The 14,111-nt window shown below is 49.4% G+C and overlaps 5 protein-coding genes across 11 annotated transcripts in view; 3 read left to right on the top strand and 2 right to left on the bottom strand.

The window, feature by feature from the left end:
* LOC119133952 overlaps nucleotides 1–14,111 on the top strand; it is a 92,908-nt gene that overhangs the window by 67,066 nt on the left and 11,731 nt on the right. The window lies entirely within an intron of this gene.
* Nucleotides 707–2,037, top strand: LOC119133959 (heat shock protein, alpha-crystallin-related, b11). Its single transcript, XM_037270324.1, has one exon. The coding sequence runs from the start codon at nucleotides 809–811 to the stop codon at nucleotides 1,418–1,420; it is 612 nt and encodes a 203-aa protein (XP_037126219.1). The 5' UTR covers nucleotides 707–808; the 3' UTR covers nucleotides 1,421–2,037.
* Nucleotides 2,268–8,359, bottom strand: fam53c (family with sequence similarity 53 member C). 6 transcript variants are annotated; one of them, XM_037270274.1, is made up of 5 exons: nucleotides 8,086–8,359; nucleotides 6,046–6,365; nucleotides 5,622–5,679; nucleotides 4,118–5,091; nucleotides 2,268–4,004 (listed from the first exon to the last, which is right to left on the bottom strand). In XM_037270274.1, exons 3-5 carry the CDS (start codon nucleotides 5,626–5,628, stop codon nucleotides 3,690–3,692), a joined length of 1,296 nt encoding a protein of 431 aa, XP_037126169.1. In that variant the 5' UTR covers nucleotides 5,629–5,679; nucleotides 6,046–6,365; nucleotides 8,086–8,359; the 3' UTR covers nucleotides 2,268–3,689. The 6 variants fall into 6 exon arrangements, with proteins under 6 accessions (XP_037126169.1, XP_037126164.1, XP_037126168.1 ...); XM_037270269.1 differs by having other exon boundaries at nucleotides 6,096–6,365; XM_037270273.1 differs by lacking the exon at nucleotides 8,086–8,359 and adding an exon at nucleotides 7,870–8,014 and having other exon boundaries at nucleotides 6,096–6,365.
* On the bottom strand, nucleotides 8,585–11,676 carry slbp2 (stem-loop binding protein 2). Of its 2 annotated transcripts, XM_037270284.1 has the most exons (9): nucleotides 11,435–11,675; nucleotides 10,599–10,751; nucleotides 10,347–10,427; nucleotides 10,195–10,272; nucleotides 9,984–10,127; nucleotides 9,737–9,898; nucleotides 9,535–9,682; nucleotides 9,332–9,458; nucleotides 8,585–9,198 (listed from the first exon to the last, which is right to left on the bottom strand). In XM_037270284.1, the coding sequence occupies exons 1-9, from the start codon at nucleotides 11,485–11,487 to the stop codon at nucleotides 9,134–9,136; spliced, it is 1,011 nt and encodes a 336-aa protein (XP_037126179.1). In that variant the 5' UTR covers nucleotides 11,488–11,675; the 3' UTR covers nucleotides 8,585–9,133. The 2 variants fall into 2 exon arrangements, with proteins under 2 accessions (XP_037126179.1, XP_037126180.1); XM_037270285.1 differs by lacking the exons at nucleotides 10,195–10,272; nucleotides 10,347–10,427 and having other exon boundaries at nucleotides 11,435–11,676.
* zmat2 (zinc finger, matrin-type 2) lies at nucleotides 11,900–13,938 on the top strand. Its single transcript, XM_037270326.1, has 6 exons — nucleotides 11,900–11,961; nucleotides 12,501–12,600; nucleotides 12,700–12,823; nucleotides 12,918–12,991; nucleotides 13,162–13,307; nucleotides 13,408–13,938. The coding sequence occupies exons 1-6, from the start codon at nucleotides 11,944–11,946 to the stop codon at nucleotides 13,549–13,551; spliced, it is 606 nt and encodes a 201-aa protein (XP_037126221.1). The 5' UTR covers nucleotides 11,900–11,943; the 3' UTR covers nucleotides 13,552–13,938.

Here is a 14,111-nt window from a genome sequence, read left to right as displayed (position 1 = left end):
TTTGGCCTACATCTAGGAGAACGCCTCCCCTACGTCATCTCTTCCCCGGGCCATATATGGGTGTTTTCCGTCCAGAAGCCTGACCCGGGAGGGACTCCTCGTCAGCTCAAGAAAAAATATTATGACTGCAGTTTAACCCCGTCTAAATGAACAAGCAATTAAGTATATATATAAAAATAAGTGCAGTTCTATTCCGTGGACAAATTGAGTGGCGCATAAAACATAACTTGGGTATTGTGATTAGAAAGTGTAAAAAAATCCAAACGAAATATTAAAGCATGAAATAATTCAAGATACTGACATCAAACCTGTAAACATTCGCATTCCAAGGGATTTTCAATCCATGAACAGCAGACAAAATAAAACAAAATATCATCGATGTTGCAGTGTCCGATCATTTCAAAGGGAAAAGATTATTTGACCAACAACAGTTTTGAGTAACAAGCATGATAACGAACACATTTTGTCAACCTGAAAAAATCCTCAAGTACAGTATTAAAATACTTCATTACTTCGCACCAATGCAACCGTATTAAGCCAATGACAGTCTGGCGTCGGAAATAGTACAAACAGCGACATGTCGGCATGCGGCAGCCGCCAGGGCTGCATTTAGACTCTGACACACATATGCGCGCACACACACAAATACACGCGCACACACAAATACACGCACACACACACACACGTGCGCGCGCGGGAATGCTGCTGGAACTTTCGGCCGAGTGTATATAAACACGCAGCGTGGACGTCCCAACATCAGACACTGCAAACCCCAAGTTGTGAGGATCAAGAAGCAAGAGGAAGCAGGATGTTGTGCCCCAGCGTCTTCCAGCTGTCCACCGCCCCGAGGCCCTTCATGGATGCTCACTGGCCCATCCGCAGCCTGTGGCCTGAAACGAGGCCTCTCTTCTACCACATGGAGCAGGAGATGCTGCGCCACATGCAGGAAATGAGACAGAACTTGGAGTATATGGAGAGGCTGCACCAGAAGATCTTTGAGGAGATCGACCACACACCAGTGACAGCCACTTTCCGGCCCATCGCCTTCCACCGGCTTAGCCCCAACGGAAGCAGCTTCGCGATCAGCCTCGACACCCAGGAGTTCTGCCCCGAGGAGCTGTCCGTGAAGCAGGTGGGCCGGAAGCTGAGGGTCAGTGGGAAGACGGAGAAGAAGCAGGAGGACGGCAAAGGATCCTACTCGTACAGGTGTCAGGAGTTCAGGCAGGAGCTGGACCTGCCAGACGGCGTGGACCCCGAGACGGTCACCTGCTCACTGGTGGGAGGGCAGCTGCAGATCCAGGCACCGCGAGAGAAAGCGGCCGGAGACGGGAAGGAGCGAGTGGTGCCCATCAGCGTCGCCCCGGTACCGGCCGTCACAGCGGCCTCCGAGGTCGACGGCCCCTCGACTCTAGAGAACTGACAGAATGAGACTTGCATGGAGTAATCTGATGGATGGAACGCGTTTTTTGACGAGCTGTCTATTGCTGATGTTTTAGCTGGCAATTATGAATCACGTCGACAATATTTGGGGAAAAAAAACAACAGCAAAGCCCTGAGTCACAACCTATTTCCAACAATGACAGATGATGCCGTGGAGAACATTCTTTTCAGGCATGCCACAGCCCTGTAAAGTTATTTTTAAATATAGCCTTAGCACTACAAAAGTGTAATGTCATTCTAGAATATGTTCTTGTGTTTTTTCATCGTAAAGAATTAAAAGTTACGAGTTAATGTTCCTGGTATGCCTGCCTTGACCATCAGATGGCAGTATAATACAGCCATGCAACCAAATCATGTTTTTTTTTTTTTGTTTTTTACCAGATAAAGCATCTATAAGAGTTTTATTGACTAAAATAAATACAACTACAATAAGCGGTTCAGATAATGGATGGATGGATTTTTAAAAAAAAGTTGATTTTATTCAACCAAGTAGAAGTTTGTTGGAATATAAAATTGTCAAAAGTGATCTGGCTAATATGCAACAGAAATTATGCAGTACACAAACATTTGTATAATGAACAAAAATAACCGCAACATTACAAAAAAAAAAAAAAAAAAAGAGTGACATTGGTGTGAGCAAGATATCTATTTGTTGACTATCACTGCTAACCATACGCCAACCACTTAGCATTAAGCCAATTTGATGGTTGGTTGTTTTTAAGTAAAGGTGTCAATTTTTTTGGTTTATGTAAACTACTGTATAGATAAACATCTATTTTACCCCACTGAGTCCTTGTTCACTCATGACAATAAACACGACACACATGTTCATTGTAAAATAATTCTCAATAATTTAATCACAAACTGCTTTTCAAATTGCCATGTCATTGTTTTAAGACATACAATAATAATTATATTAAAAGGCGAGTCTCTTTTCTAACTTATTCATAGTAGCTCATTGTCCATCGTGCTCAAGCTCCTATGTCTGATCAGAAACATGAAGAAGAAAAAACATCTGAAATGAACAGCTACAGAAAAACGTTTTATTCCTCCATTATCGCATTTTGATTTCCACAATGTTTTGTTAAGGCTCATTTTGGGCAATGGGGGATTGAATGAAAGTGTCATTGTGTTTCATTAAAGTGGTGACGTTAGTCTGTGTGTTTCTGTGTGTGTGCGCATGCGCGCCTGTGAGTTCTACATTTTCCCAGATGTGAAAATCTTGACTCAAATGGCACCTAAGTAATTCATAATCCCAACATGTAATTTTTAGGATTGTCTTTAAAGTTGTCTGTCATGGTTCACCAGATGAGCCTTTTCTTCTGGTCTGTTGGTCATTCGTAACACACATACAGGCACGCACACACACACGCACTGAAGGTGACAGCAAAGTATGAAGAGCCAGGTAGACGACAGCATCAGTAACTACTTGGGAGGAACAGGATGACGCTAACACAGCAACGGGGTGCACCTGAACACATCGCCGCATCAAAGTGGGTCAACATCTGAACCCACCCACACTGATAAGGGTAAACAACCTTCAATCAATGAATTATTTCAAAAGTTTCAAAGTGCAGTAATAGCAGTTTTTCACGCAGGTTAAAGAATAAATGTATGCCTGCCGTGAATATTTTTGTCATCTACGTGCTCTTGTTTTTTCAATGTCTCTTGCTTGTTTTTAAAATGGCTTTCCTAAATCACAGATTTTGGTCCGGAACATCTTCCGTGTGACAGAATGTGTCATGGCTGCCAATTTTTTGTTTTGAATTTCCTGACTAGCGATATAAATATGAGATGACCTCAAGTGCTTGCTTCTTTCTGGCTTTTTTGAATGCGGCATTAAAGCAAGTTTGTTGTGATTTGTCTAACCTGAGCCTATGGGACGGCTTCCCTTCCTGCACGACAGTGCCCCGGCAATGTTTCAGATGGACGCCGCAGCGCATCAAAATCTGGCCAAAATCTGGCCCCCTCTTTGTGCGGTCCTCCCTTCGAAGGTTTTCCAACAGCCCGGGCAGAGCCTCTCCAGCAAGCAGTCACGTCATCACCATTGTCCTCAATCAGCTTTGATTGACCTCGGCTGTCTGTCCAGTGAGCCTTGCTGACTTCTGGCACGGTAGGGCGGGTACTGAGTGTCGGGACTGTTCTGATTCTATAATAAAAGCAATCCAATTAAAAGAAAACATGAATTAAAAAAAAACACCTCAAGGACCCCCAAAATAAACAAGGTCGGCCTTCCGTTTACAAAGGCGTCAGTTTTCTTCGATTAAATTCAAGTCCAGTTCTGTACAATCCCTCTCAAAGACGGCCTGCTGCTGTTGCTGCTGCGGCTGTGCCGCCGCATCACGTTCGTCTGCATCCTCGTCTTCCTCCCCGTCGTCGTCGTCCTCGCGGCACTCCTCGTCGCTCTCGCTCAACGGGCCGATGCTGGACCTGCCCAGACACTCGGCCGGCGAACAGGAGCCCCGGAAATCGCCTACAAACGACTCCGCGCCAACAAAAAGGTCGCTGCCACCGCAGGCCGGCCTGCCGCCGCGCTCCAAATACTGCGGGTCGACGCTGCGGGTCTGCAGGATGAGACCAGAGCAAAGCACTCTTTCACACAGACATCTTGCTAAATAGCTTTGAGTTTGACGGTCGCTACTTACGACACTTAGAGAAAACTTGTTTAGACTCGTACCTGAGTCATCTTGGTGAAGTCGAGAACGGGGCGGGCGCAGGGACGGTCAGGGTCGCGGCGTCTCTTTAGGCCGGGCTTGAGCAGCAGGAGGTCGCAAGGCTGCGAGTGGCACCGCGGAAGCTGCGGAGGCAAGCTGCGGCGCAGGGACGACGGCGTGCTGCACGCCGAGGAAGGAGAGGCGGGCACCGGGGCTGCCGCTGCTGCCCCGCCGGCCGCACAGCAGACAAGCGGCGGGGCTGCTTGAACAGGAGCTGGAGGAAGGAAGGCTGCCGCTGCCGAGTCCCGGATGAGGACGGGCGAGAGGGAGAAACGCCGCTGGGGAGGCGGCGGCGGCGGGTGGAGCGGCGAGGGCGACGAGGAGCACGAGGACGGCGAGGGGAAGAAACAGCAACACGCACCACCCCCCGCCGCTGCTTCGCTGGGGTCCCAGGGGAAATTCCAGGGCAACGGCGAGTCCGGCGAAAGCGCCAGGCTGAAGAAGGTGGGGCTGGACGACGAGTGCAGAGATGAGTTAAGAGAGGAGCTCGGGGGGCGCAGCGGACACGCACCACCGCCGCCTCCCGCCACCACACCCGTGGCCCCAGCGCCGCCCACTCCTCCGTGGCACTGCTGGCGACTGACGGGAGTCCAGACCCGAGAGGCGCTGGGCCGCCACGTGTAGCGGCAGCGCGACAGGTCCTCCGGGACTGACAGGGAGCGGCAGTGGCGTTTGGGTGGCGGGGGAGGAGGGGGAGGCGGAGCCGGGCCGGGAGGGGCCGCCGCCCCTGGAAGGGAAAGCTCCGATGCAGAGGCGCTGGGCGCCAGAGGTCGGTGCTGCTGGGGCTGAAGGGGGGCGCTGTCCGGGGGCTCGCCCCCCTCTCGAAGGTGGCCATCGGGTGGCGCCAGGGGGACCGGGCCGGGAGGGAAACTAGAGCTCAGCAACCCCCCCTGCAGACTGGACTTGGAGGGAGGGCAGAGCTGCCAGTAGCTGCTCTCTGAGGACACACGTGCAGAGCAAATTAGAGAGAGGGAAAAGACAATCAAAAAATACGTATGTGTAAGCGCACTTCGGGTTAGATTAGGTTTGTGCTCCCAAAAGACAAAGACAATGACGTTCAAACTAAAGTTTGTTTGTTGGCTCGGTGATGCACTGGTTAGCACGTGCGCCTCACAGTTTGGAGGGTGCGGGTTCGATTCCACCTCCCTGTGTGGAGTTTGCATGTTCTCCCCGTCCCCGTGTGGCTTTTCTCTGGGCACTCCGGTTTCCTCCCACATCTAAATTGTCCCTCGGTGTGAATGCGAGTGCGAATGGTTGGTCGTCTCTGTGTGCCCTGCGATTGGCTGGCAACCAGTTCCGGGTGTCCCCTGCCTACTGCCCGATGACTGCTGGGATAGCCACCAGCACGCCCGCAACCCCCGTGGGGACATGCAGTATAGAAAATGGATGGATGGAAGTTCAAACTAAAACGTCACATTGTACCATTCACATGCTCATTTAAGGAATTGGAGAGATTGGCTCACTGACCAGGCATCAAGCCATCAGGGGGCCAGCACTCCGCGAGGCTTTTCGGGTCCAGCAGGGACTAAGGGAGAAGGAAAAAAAAGAACAAGAAAATGCTTTCTCATCCACATAGGCTTCCCTGAGGACAGTGTTCTCACATTTGTGCACCATGTCAGGACAAAAGTCCAACAGTGCTATTTAAACATTTCTCTTGTTCAAACGTCACATCAACCATTGACCACTTAGTTTCTTTCATGTTGGCGAAGAACAAAGTTCTGCGGAAAACAATAACAACAAAAACGTTTTCATCCTTTACAAATTTTTGAAAATGATGCGCCGATTAATCAGAATTGCTTTCCGCCAGAAATCGGATTTACATCAGCCTACAAAAGTCCACACTGTAGAAAATGATGAGAGTTTCATGGAACACGTAATTAGTGATCGGCGCCTGTGATACTGCTTGAGCCAGTAGAGAAGGCCGTTTCCCCCACAACTCACCAAGTCCGAGTCCCCTGGCCGAGCAGGGTCGCCTTCCAGACTTCCTCACGTTCTCCACCCACAAGGCGACCGCGTCATGGTAGCGGTGCTGGACGAGGACAAGCAAAGGAGGAAGCGGGGTGCGTGGCTCAAGCCCACCTTTGTGTCAGGAGACTTTAACAGGAGTGGCTAATAGAAGCAGATTCCTCCTCGCACCTCCGGGCCAGGTAGCCCCGCCCCACCTCACAAGGACAGCATGACCGGAACTTGTCCGCCAGAGGCCTCACCAACCTGCCCGCAAGGGTGGAAGTGGTTTTAGTTCATTCAAACCGCACTAGGGTGCACTAGTAGAAGGACCAAGGTGCACCGGTAACGGCCGTCTTTTTTAATCGGGATCCACTACTGTCTTCCACAAAACACGAGTAAAACAAATAGGGGTGTTTTTTTTAACCCCCCCCAAAAGAAATTCTTCAGAAAACAGTGATTAAAAAAACTAATGGTGTGGAAATGCTGAAAAAAACTATTTGAAATTGGAAAAGACCCAACAATCAGTGAAGCAGTGCCCCCCCCCTTGCTCCGCTAGTGCAGGACTGTGTAACATCTGCACAGTAGAGAATGGCGGTGGCACACTAGTGTAAGTTCACGTATACTCGTGTTTGATATTTGTGTGCACTAGCGTGCCCAAGTCGAATATTCTTAGTGACCTAGTTTGTTTTTGTCCAACTACTGCCTTTCACACATTTGTGATGTGGACCAGTAAAGCGACGAAGGTGCATTAGTAGCACAACTTCACGTGACTCGTGAGGCAAAACTGCGCACTACTTGAAATGAAAATGAAGTGAAATCCTAAGATTCTGTAAACATCCAGCGAAGGACCGATTCCAACCACAAGTTCTCATAAGAACAGACGCGGTGGAATTTCACTGACGCGTTTGCCACGCAGTTCAGAGGTTCTGGGTTTGATTCTCAACATGTTCGCCCTTCCTGCTTGCATGAAACTAACAGAAATGCCTTGCTAATGCGTGCGGGAGCCGGAAAAAAGAAGCACCGGGAGAACATCCGCGCGAGATTCGTACCTTGTTGCAGATGTGCTGCCCGGTTTTGACAGATCTGGGTTTCAAGTCAGCTCGGGACCCATGTGCTGTCAAACACTACAACTGCGTTTGTTTGCTGAGATTTAATTGTGAATGCCAAAGGAAAAGAGAGCGCCCCACCGAGGCCGCTGCACCTAGCTCAATGCTAACGCTTTCCATTGTTTTCAACGGAGGATGCTTCCGCTTAACGATTGTCGTTCGAGAGGAGCGTTTCTGTTGGAGCTTGTTCTTCGGCGTTGCACGGGAGACGACAGCTCGTAATAGTGATCATTTAGGTACTTATTGAAAGGTGTAATCCGACGTTGGTTGGTGCTCACGTACACGCACCTGAGCTGTCCACTCGCTATAAATATCATGCCATCCTCCTTTTAAGTTTCAAGGTCGACGCTGGGTTACAGTCGTCCGCCAAACTGCGGCTGCGACGTCCGGCCGGCCCAGCTGCGCGCCGCACACGCCCCGGCCGCCGGTCGGCCGCTGCACTGCGGCGGGGCTAGCAGCGAGGCAGCCGAACCGGCCGTTGAGCGAAGCGAGACCAGCATCAAGCTAGCAGTTAGCACTTAGCCGCAACTATAAATATCCGACGAGGATTTTCCCATTCACGATCGGAGAGCTCGCCCTTTTGTGTGCGGGTATGTGCGTGTCTGTATAAAAAATCCCGAATAGGAACAATTAAGCCCCCCCCCCCCCCTGGTTGGTGTCACTTCACGAATATTCGTTCTGAAATGGTTTCGCCGGAGTGAGGACAACACGGCGGGATGCTGCGGGATGGATATGTCCGGGCTTGTTCGCTCCCCCTCCCTTCCATCACCAGCAACCACCTCCACCCTCCTCTCACCCCAGACGGAGCCACAAAACAAGCTGGCACGTTGCACACTCGCGGCCGCGTCGATGGACGCAGAGACGGGGAGCAGGCTTACCTCGTCGGACAGCCCTCCTCTCCGGGTGCCTTGGTCAGCCCCCGGTTACTTGGCGTATTGACCCAGCGTGATGGAGCCCAACGCACCGCTCCAGCCCGCCGCCGCCGAGCTCAGCATCTAAAAAGCAGCTACCGCAATGAATTATCGTCTGTGCACGCGTGAAGGCGTCCCCATCCAATACGATTGATTCCCGCGGTCTCCCGATTATTTAAAACATGATCCAGATTTGTACGTGCACACGAGCGACTCGGCATTCATAAATAACATTAACGGTGGGGGTTGGAGGGTATTGGGTGGGGGCGGGCTTACATACCCCTCTCATTTATTTGGTTTGTATTAAAACTTTAAAGCCAAGTGTACAAAAATAAGGATTTTTGATTCTCTATGACTACAAATAAAGAAAGGCCACAATAAGCATTGAGAGTACAAAGAGTTATCCAGAAAGGTGATCCGGACAACAAATGAAATTTAAAATTTTTACATGAAAAAACAAACTGCATTCAATTTGATACTTTGTTTACATCTTTATTAATTTCAGCTTCGCTTTTAACATTTAAAGCAGCATATGTCATGTAACAAATAAAAAAAAAGGTGAAAGAACCTTTGCAGAACAGAGGTGAACGTGGCCAAGATGGAATCAAACTAAGCGGCAGCCTCGACAGAGGCCAGAAAGTGACAGCAAAAAGGAAATAAGAGTGACTTTCAAGACAAACTTCAGCAGCTTTTTGTGTACACGGAGAACACGGCGCCAGTGACAAAGTGCAATAAACACAAAAGAAAAGTGCTCGGGTCAAAGCGCCAAGTCAACCTCTGTCTGTTAAACACCGGGATCCATCACCTGTTGCCTCCGACACTGAAGGGCAAAAAGGCCCAACGACCCAATAGCGCATGCCCCCTCCCCTCAAAATCATCAGTGCCCTTAAAAAGACAAATGTATCAGAGAAAAACAGACACACACTCATACACAGATTCAAGTCTATCACTGGGCCATCTGGATGATGAACTTGCTCAGCGTCAAGCGAACCAGGCTCGTCGTAGCGAGGGACGTTCAGTAGCGGTTCCATAGGAACTGGTCCAACACCACGGGGACCCGTTGATCATCGGCGCTGAAATCTACAAGGAAAAGACAAACATTGAGCAAAGGTCTTGGAAAGTACAACGGGACCTTTTGTTTACGCACCAACGCGGAGGAGAGATAGTTGGATGGGGGGGCATTTATTCAGCCGTGCATTTTTTATGCACTCACCGCCTCCCGAACGGTCGTCCTCCAGCTGGAGTTGGAGCCAGTCGGCCACGTTGTTTTCAGTCAGCCGGATCCCGAAGAAGCAGCTGAGGCCGGGAGGAGAGCGAGGTGGACGACTACGCTCGGGCTCCTGGAAATTGGGAGAAGAGGGTCGGGCCAATAGGAACAAAATGTAAAATGCGTGGCATTGGCGGTGGCGGCGGTACCGGCGAGAGCGGAACATTGCGGGCGGTGGGAGGAGACATGTCGGCTGACAGGGGGGGCGCAGAGGAGGCCGCCAGGGTCTCCTTCTCTCTCCGCTTGTCTCCTCCATCGCCGCACGAGTCCGAGGTCATTTTTGCCAGTTGGTTCTGCCTGCCGGGACACCATTTCAAAAACCACTGCCAGCCGACGGGGTGCTCTACCTACAGTTGCTCGACTGGGTCGCAGGCGAGCGTTGCGCCATCGCCGGGCGGGTCCCACTGGTGCAGCGCCCGGCGCCACAGACGAACTTGTGTGTCCCACGAGCGTCTGCTGTACTTCCTATACTTGTTGGGGGTGGACGGGTGGAGCTTCGGGTCTCTCGAATGTCTGCGGAACAGCGGTTGGAGCATTTGAGCTTCTCTGTGTTGATTTTTCAAACTCAACTCGGAAGCAGAGATCATACGGGTCTCACTTGGGCACTTGCCGCAGGTAGTTCTGGTAGCCGCTTGTGTTCTTGCCATACAGAATCTGCTTCTGTCTGCGCTTGAGAACGGCGGCATTGGTCTCCGTGTTGTTTGGCTCCGGCAGGCGAGGGTAGCAGCGGCTGAGCGGAGCCCTGCTGACAGAGGTAAAATCAGCGCAAGTGCTTTGATCGGAGGAAGCCGTCATCACATTAAGCACACCTCTTGTCCAGATCTTCCGTCTCCACGGCGACGCTACTGGTGGACGCTTTAAGGATACAACGCTCCAAGATTGATGTCCTAGACCCAAAAACTGTCAATATGCTTTGAAAGGTTATACGGCCGCAAGCGTGACCATTCAAATAAGATTAAACCTGCGTGGCTTGCCACCGGCATATCTCTCCCCACCTCGCGGGCTGAGCGCCGCCGGAGACATCGAGATTGGAGAAACGTTACTGCAACCGGGATGGGGAGAGTCTAATTTCAAAATAGACCCGTGTATCGTTTTCTGATGACGGGTCACAGATGAAATACATGAATGGACCTTTATTCAAAAAGGAGGCTAGTTGGACCCCCCCCCCCCTCATGTTGTCCCAGGAGACATGGTACAAGTTTGCGTGACTGACCTGACGAGGCTGTCAAAGACAGAACTGCATCCGGGGAGGAGCCAAGGCTCGGTTGTAGAGCGACCGGCAGCCGCAAGTGGTTCAGAGAGGCCGTTCCACATGGCTGTCGACCAGCCCTTGGCGCAAGCGCATGACCGCGGGCTGAAACAGAAACTGAGAGTAGAACTGAAATTACATCAACCGAACCAAAATTGAAATGTGAGGGGTAGTAACTACAAAGCAATAAAAAAGGACTGGACGAACAGACTGAGTGCATTGGGAATAAATTACAATTGGCCACCCCCCAAAAAAGGAAAAATAAGCATAAATATCACTTTGAAAAGCTTAAAGTCAATGCTGCATGCCATACTCCCGTTTGCAAAGACCAACTAGATACACCGTTGTGTCATTCTGTCCTCTGAAGCAATTTATTTGAAATGGCATTAAATATGCATAACAGATTTCGCTTTACACTGAGCGACAAACAAGACCGCCATTCCGCCAGAATGTCATTAAATGCTTTGTCGCCAGTGGCGTCAGACAACTTCCTGGAGCATTTCACATTAAAAGAGAAGCGCACTGGAACGGAAGTACAAGTCGTCATATTATTCTTGCTCACAAATCTCTTTCGAGCTCGCGCGTCGTCACACGTGTCGTCATACCTAAGAAGGTATTTAAAATAAAATAATAATAATGACACTCAAAGGGGAAGTTCGCGTTTCAGAGTGAGACAACTGCGGTGTGTGTGTGTCGCTAGGCGACCAAAGCGTTAACTTTGTGGCCATTTCCAGACCCTCCTAAAACTGTACAATAAAAAAAGAGAGCTATAAATAATCGAGTTGAGCTACGTTACCAACCGGGAGGAGAGCAGTGGGCTCTGTGCTGCGGTTTCCACGCCACTGCGTGACATATTGTGTTGGCAGTTTTGAACTTGGCGCCTCCGCTTGAGACTACAGACGCCGTTTTGCGTTTTCGTGGCATCTTTGATGAGCTACACCTGCAGAGGGCGTGGCCTATGCGTATTTTAAAAACGTTAACTTTTTAAGGTCTCAAGTGGGGTTTTCAGGATTTGATTCCTAAACATTTTAAATTATTTTTATCAAATCTGATAAACTTCACAAGAGGGAGAATTAGGGAAAAAATAAGAAAAAATTGCATTGGTCGCTTGGCTGCTTGTGCAAGTTGTCCTCTAATTTTCTATTTCATTATAAGGCACCTCGGCTGGGCTGCACACAAATAATTCAGTTTTATTTGAGGAGTTTTCAATGAAAAAAACCGGAATAATTCTCCAGTGCACTAGATGGCGCTGTCTACCCAAATGTAAACAGTACAGACATTTCCCCACCGGAAATAAATTGTCGCAAACATGGCGTCTGGCAGCGGGGTTCGTATTTTTTTTTCTACTGCGTTATTTCGTTTACACTCTAAATTGAGATTTGTTAATAACAAAGACAAATTCGCCTCTTTTTTCACGGTGTTGTCTGTGTTTAATTTGTCTCTTAGCTCGAGGCTCTAAATGCGCTCTGCCGCCAGCTAAAGAGCGTTAGTCCCCCAGCCCTATTACAAACACTTGTAATCGAAATCAAATTAAAACGTTGACTTTTCGCTTATAGATGCAATGTGTGGTTCATGGGCACAAATATTGGGCAGTTGGTAATTTAGTGTAGTGCGTACCCGATTAGTCTTTTGTTCTCGTCACTGCGCAGAAATTCACTTATTGCCACCATAAGTGTCATAATTAAATTATTTGTATGAAAGTAGCACAAACAAAAGGCGAATCGCAATGAATGACAATGGCCTCCGAATGGGTAATTTGGGGGGGTTCCCTGACACTCACACCGAGTGAATTCTTACGCTGCTCATCACATAGTACTGTACTGTACTGTACCCGGTATGTAACCGACGCTCGTGATTCCCTTCTAGTCGAGTAAGAATGAATTCCGTCGGAAGTGGGACAAAGACGAGTATGAGAACCTTGCTCAGCGACGTCTCACCGAGGAGCGAGAAAAGGAGAGCAGAGATGGTGGGTTGTCATTTTCTTTCAACTAATTTGCAGATTATCTTGACCTGTGCGGCATCAGCCATGATTTTCATAATTGTACAAACTCATCACGCGTCTTAGGGAAAATTGCGCCACCCGTCAAGAGGGAGAATCTGCGTCATCGAGACTACAAAGTGGACCTGGAGTCCAAACTGGGGAAGACCATCGTTATCACCAAGACAACCCCTCAGGCTGAGATGGGCGGGTATGCGGAGTTCATCACCTCGTTGAAGAATGCATTTTTGTCCTTCTCACAGATGGAGACATAATGCGAAACGTACGGAATTTCCCTCTTTCAGCTACTACTGCAATGTTTGCGACTGCGTGGTGAAAGACTCCATCAACTTCCTGGATCACATCAACGGCAAGAAACGTGAGTACTCTTTGCACACAGAGGTGGTAAAAGTACTCACTCTGTGCTTGAGTACAAGTATGGACTCATGGGGAAAAAAAGACAACTCATCTTCCAAGCAGGAGAAGTTTTGATGAAACGAAATTGTCTTTGAGTCTATGTTTGTAAAGCGCTCTCATGCATATGCGCAGATCAGAGGAACCTCGGCATGTCTATGAGAGTGGAGCGGTCGTCCCTGGACCAGGTGAAGAAGCGCTTTGAGGTGAACAAGAAGAAACTGGAGGAGAAGCAGAAAGAGTACGACTTTGAGGAGCGCATGAAGGAGCTGCGAGAAGAGGTCAGGAGAGGAGGAAGAAGGGAATGAATCGCCGGGTGAACGAGTCTCCCGCTTTCTCTGCGATCAAGGCGCAACGTACGTGGGCTATGTTTGTGTTCAGGAGGAGAAGGCAAAGGCCTACAAGAAAGAGAAGTTGAAGGAGAGGAAGCGTCGGGCCGAGGACGATGGCGACTTTGAGGATGACGACGAAATGGCGGCCGTCATGGGTTTCTCGGGGTTCGGCTCTTCTAAAAAGAGTCACTGACGCCCAAGATACATCCCCGCTGCTGAATCGGCGCGTCTGACGATGCTGTCGCGCGGGAGGAGGGGACACCCGCCTGCCCGCCAAATCGACGACGACCATCCGAGCCTGCGTTACAGATGGCCGAGTTCGTCTTCTCCCGTCCGTTCACATTGCATTACAAGTTAAACGGACGCTCCGTTGAATGGGGAACAAACGTTAACGTCAAGCAGGACATGTCATTCCAGCTCATTCTCACAGAAGTTGTATCTTCTCACAGTATTTTTAGATCATGCGAACATGGATGTCAGCCAATACAAAACTTTTAGGTTATGTCATGGAACTCTTATTTGCTGTATATTGGCAAATTTTCTTCTTTGATTGAAATAAACAAGATTTTTTTCCAAGTTAGTTTTGGAACAAATGATATGAAACGGGAATACAGCGCTTTTCTTTTTGTCATGATTCAGTCTTTTGAGGTGCGCATGCTGCATTCAAGAAAAGCCCCAAACACAGTCATGAACAGCAACAGCCAAGATTCCACTAGATGGCGCCAAAGAAACTGATTGCTTTGGCCTGACTAG

The sequence above is a fragment of the Syngnathus acus genome, chromosome 14 (assembly GCF_901709675.1).
Source record: "Syngnathus acus chromosome 14, fSynAcu1.2, whole genome shotgun sequence".
Taxonomy (NCBI): Eukaryota; Metazoa; Chordata; class Actinopteri; order Syngnathiformes; family Syngnathidae; genus Syngnathus; species Syngnathus acus.
The sequence above is the reverse complement of the archived record's forward strand: the minus strand, read 5'-3'. Positions and strand labels throughout refer to the sequence as shown.

Coding starts and splice junctions, on each gene's coding strand:
- zmat2 (XM_037270326.1), top strand. Junction 12,992..13,161: donor TCACATCAACGGCAAGAAAC/GTGAGTACTCTT, acceptor GCATATGCGCAG/ATCAGAGGAACCTCGGCATG. Junction 13,308..13,407: donor TGAAGGAGCTGCGAGAAGAG/GTCAGGAGAGGA, acceptor GTTTGTGTTCAG/GAGGAGAAGGCAAAGGCCTA.
- slbp2 (XM_037270284.1), bottom strand. CDS start 11,487: ATGTCACGCAGTGGCGTGGAAACCGCAGCACAGAGCCCACTGCTCTCC. Junction 10,428..10,598: donor GTCTTTGACAGCCTCGTCAG/GTCAGTCACGCA, acceptor TCCCGGTTGCAG/TAACGTTTCTCCAATCTCGA. Junction 10,128..10,194: donor ACGGAAGATCTGGACAAGAG/GTGTGCTTAATG, acceptor CTCTGTCAGCAG/GGCTCCGCTCAGCCGCTGCT.
- LOC119133959 (XM_037270324.1), top strand. CDS start 809: ATGTTGTGCCCCAGCGTCTTCCAGCTGTCCACCGCCCCGAGGCCCTTC.
- fam53c (XM_037270274.1), bottom strand. Junction 4,005..4,117: donor ACTTCACCAAGATGACTCAG/GTACGAGTCTAA, acceptor CTCATCCTGCAG/ACCCGCAGCGTCGACCCGCA.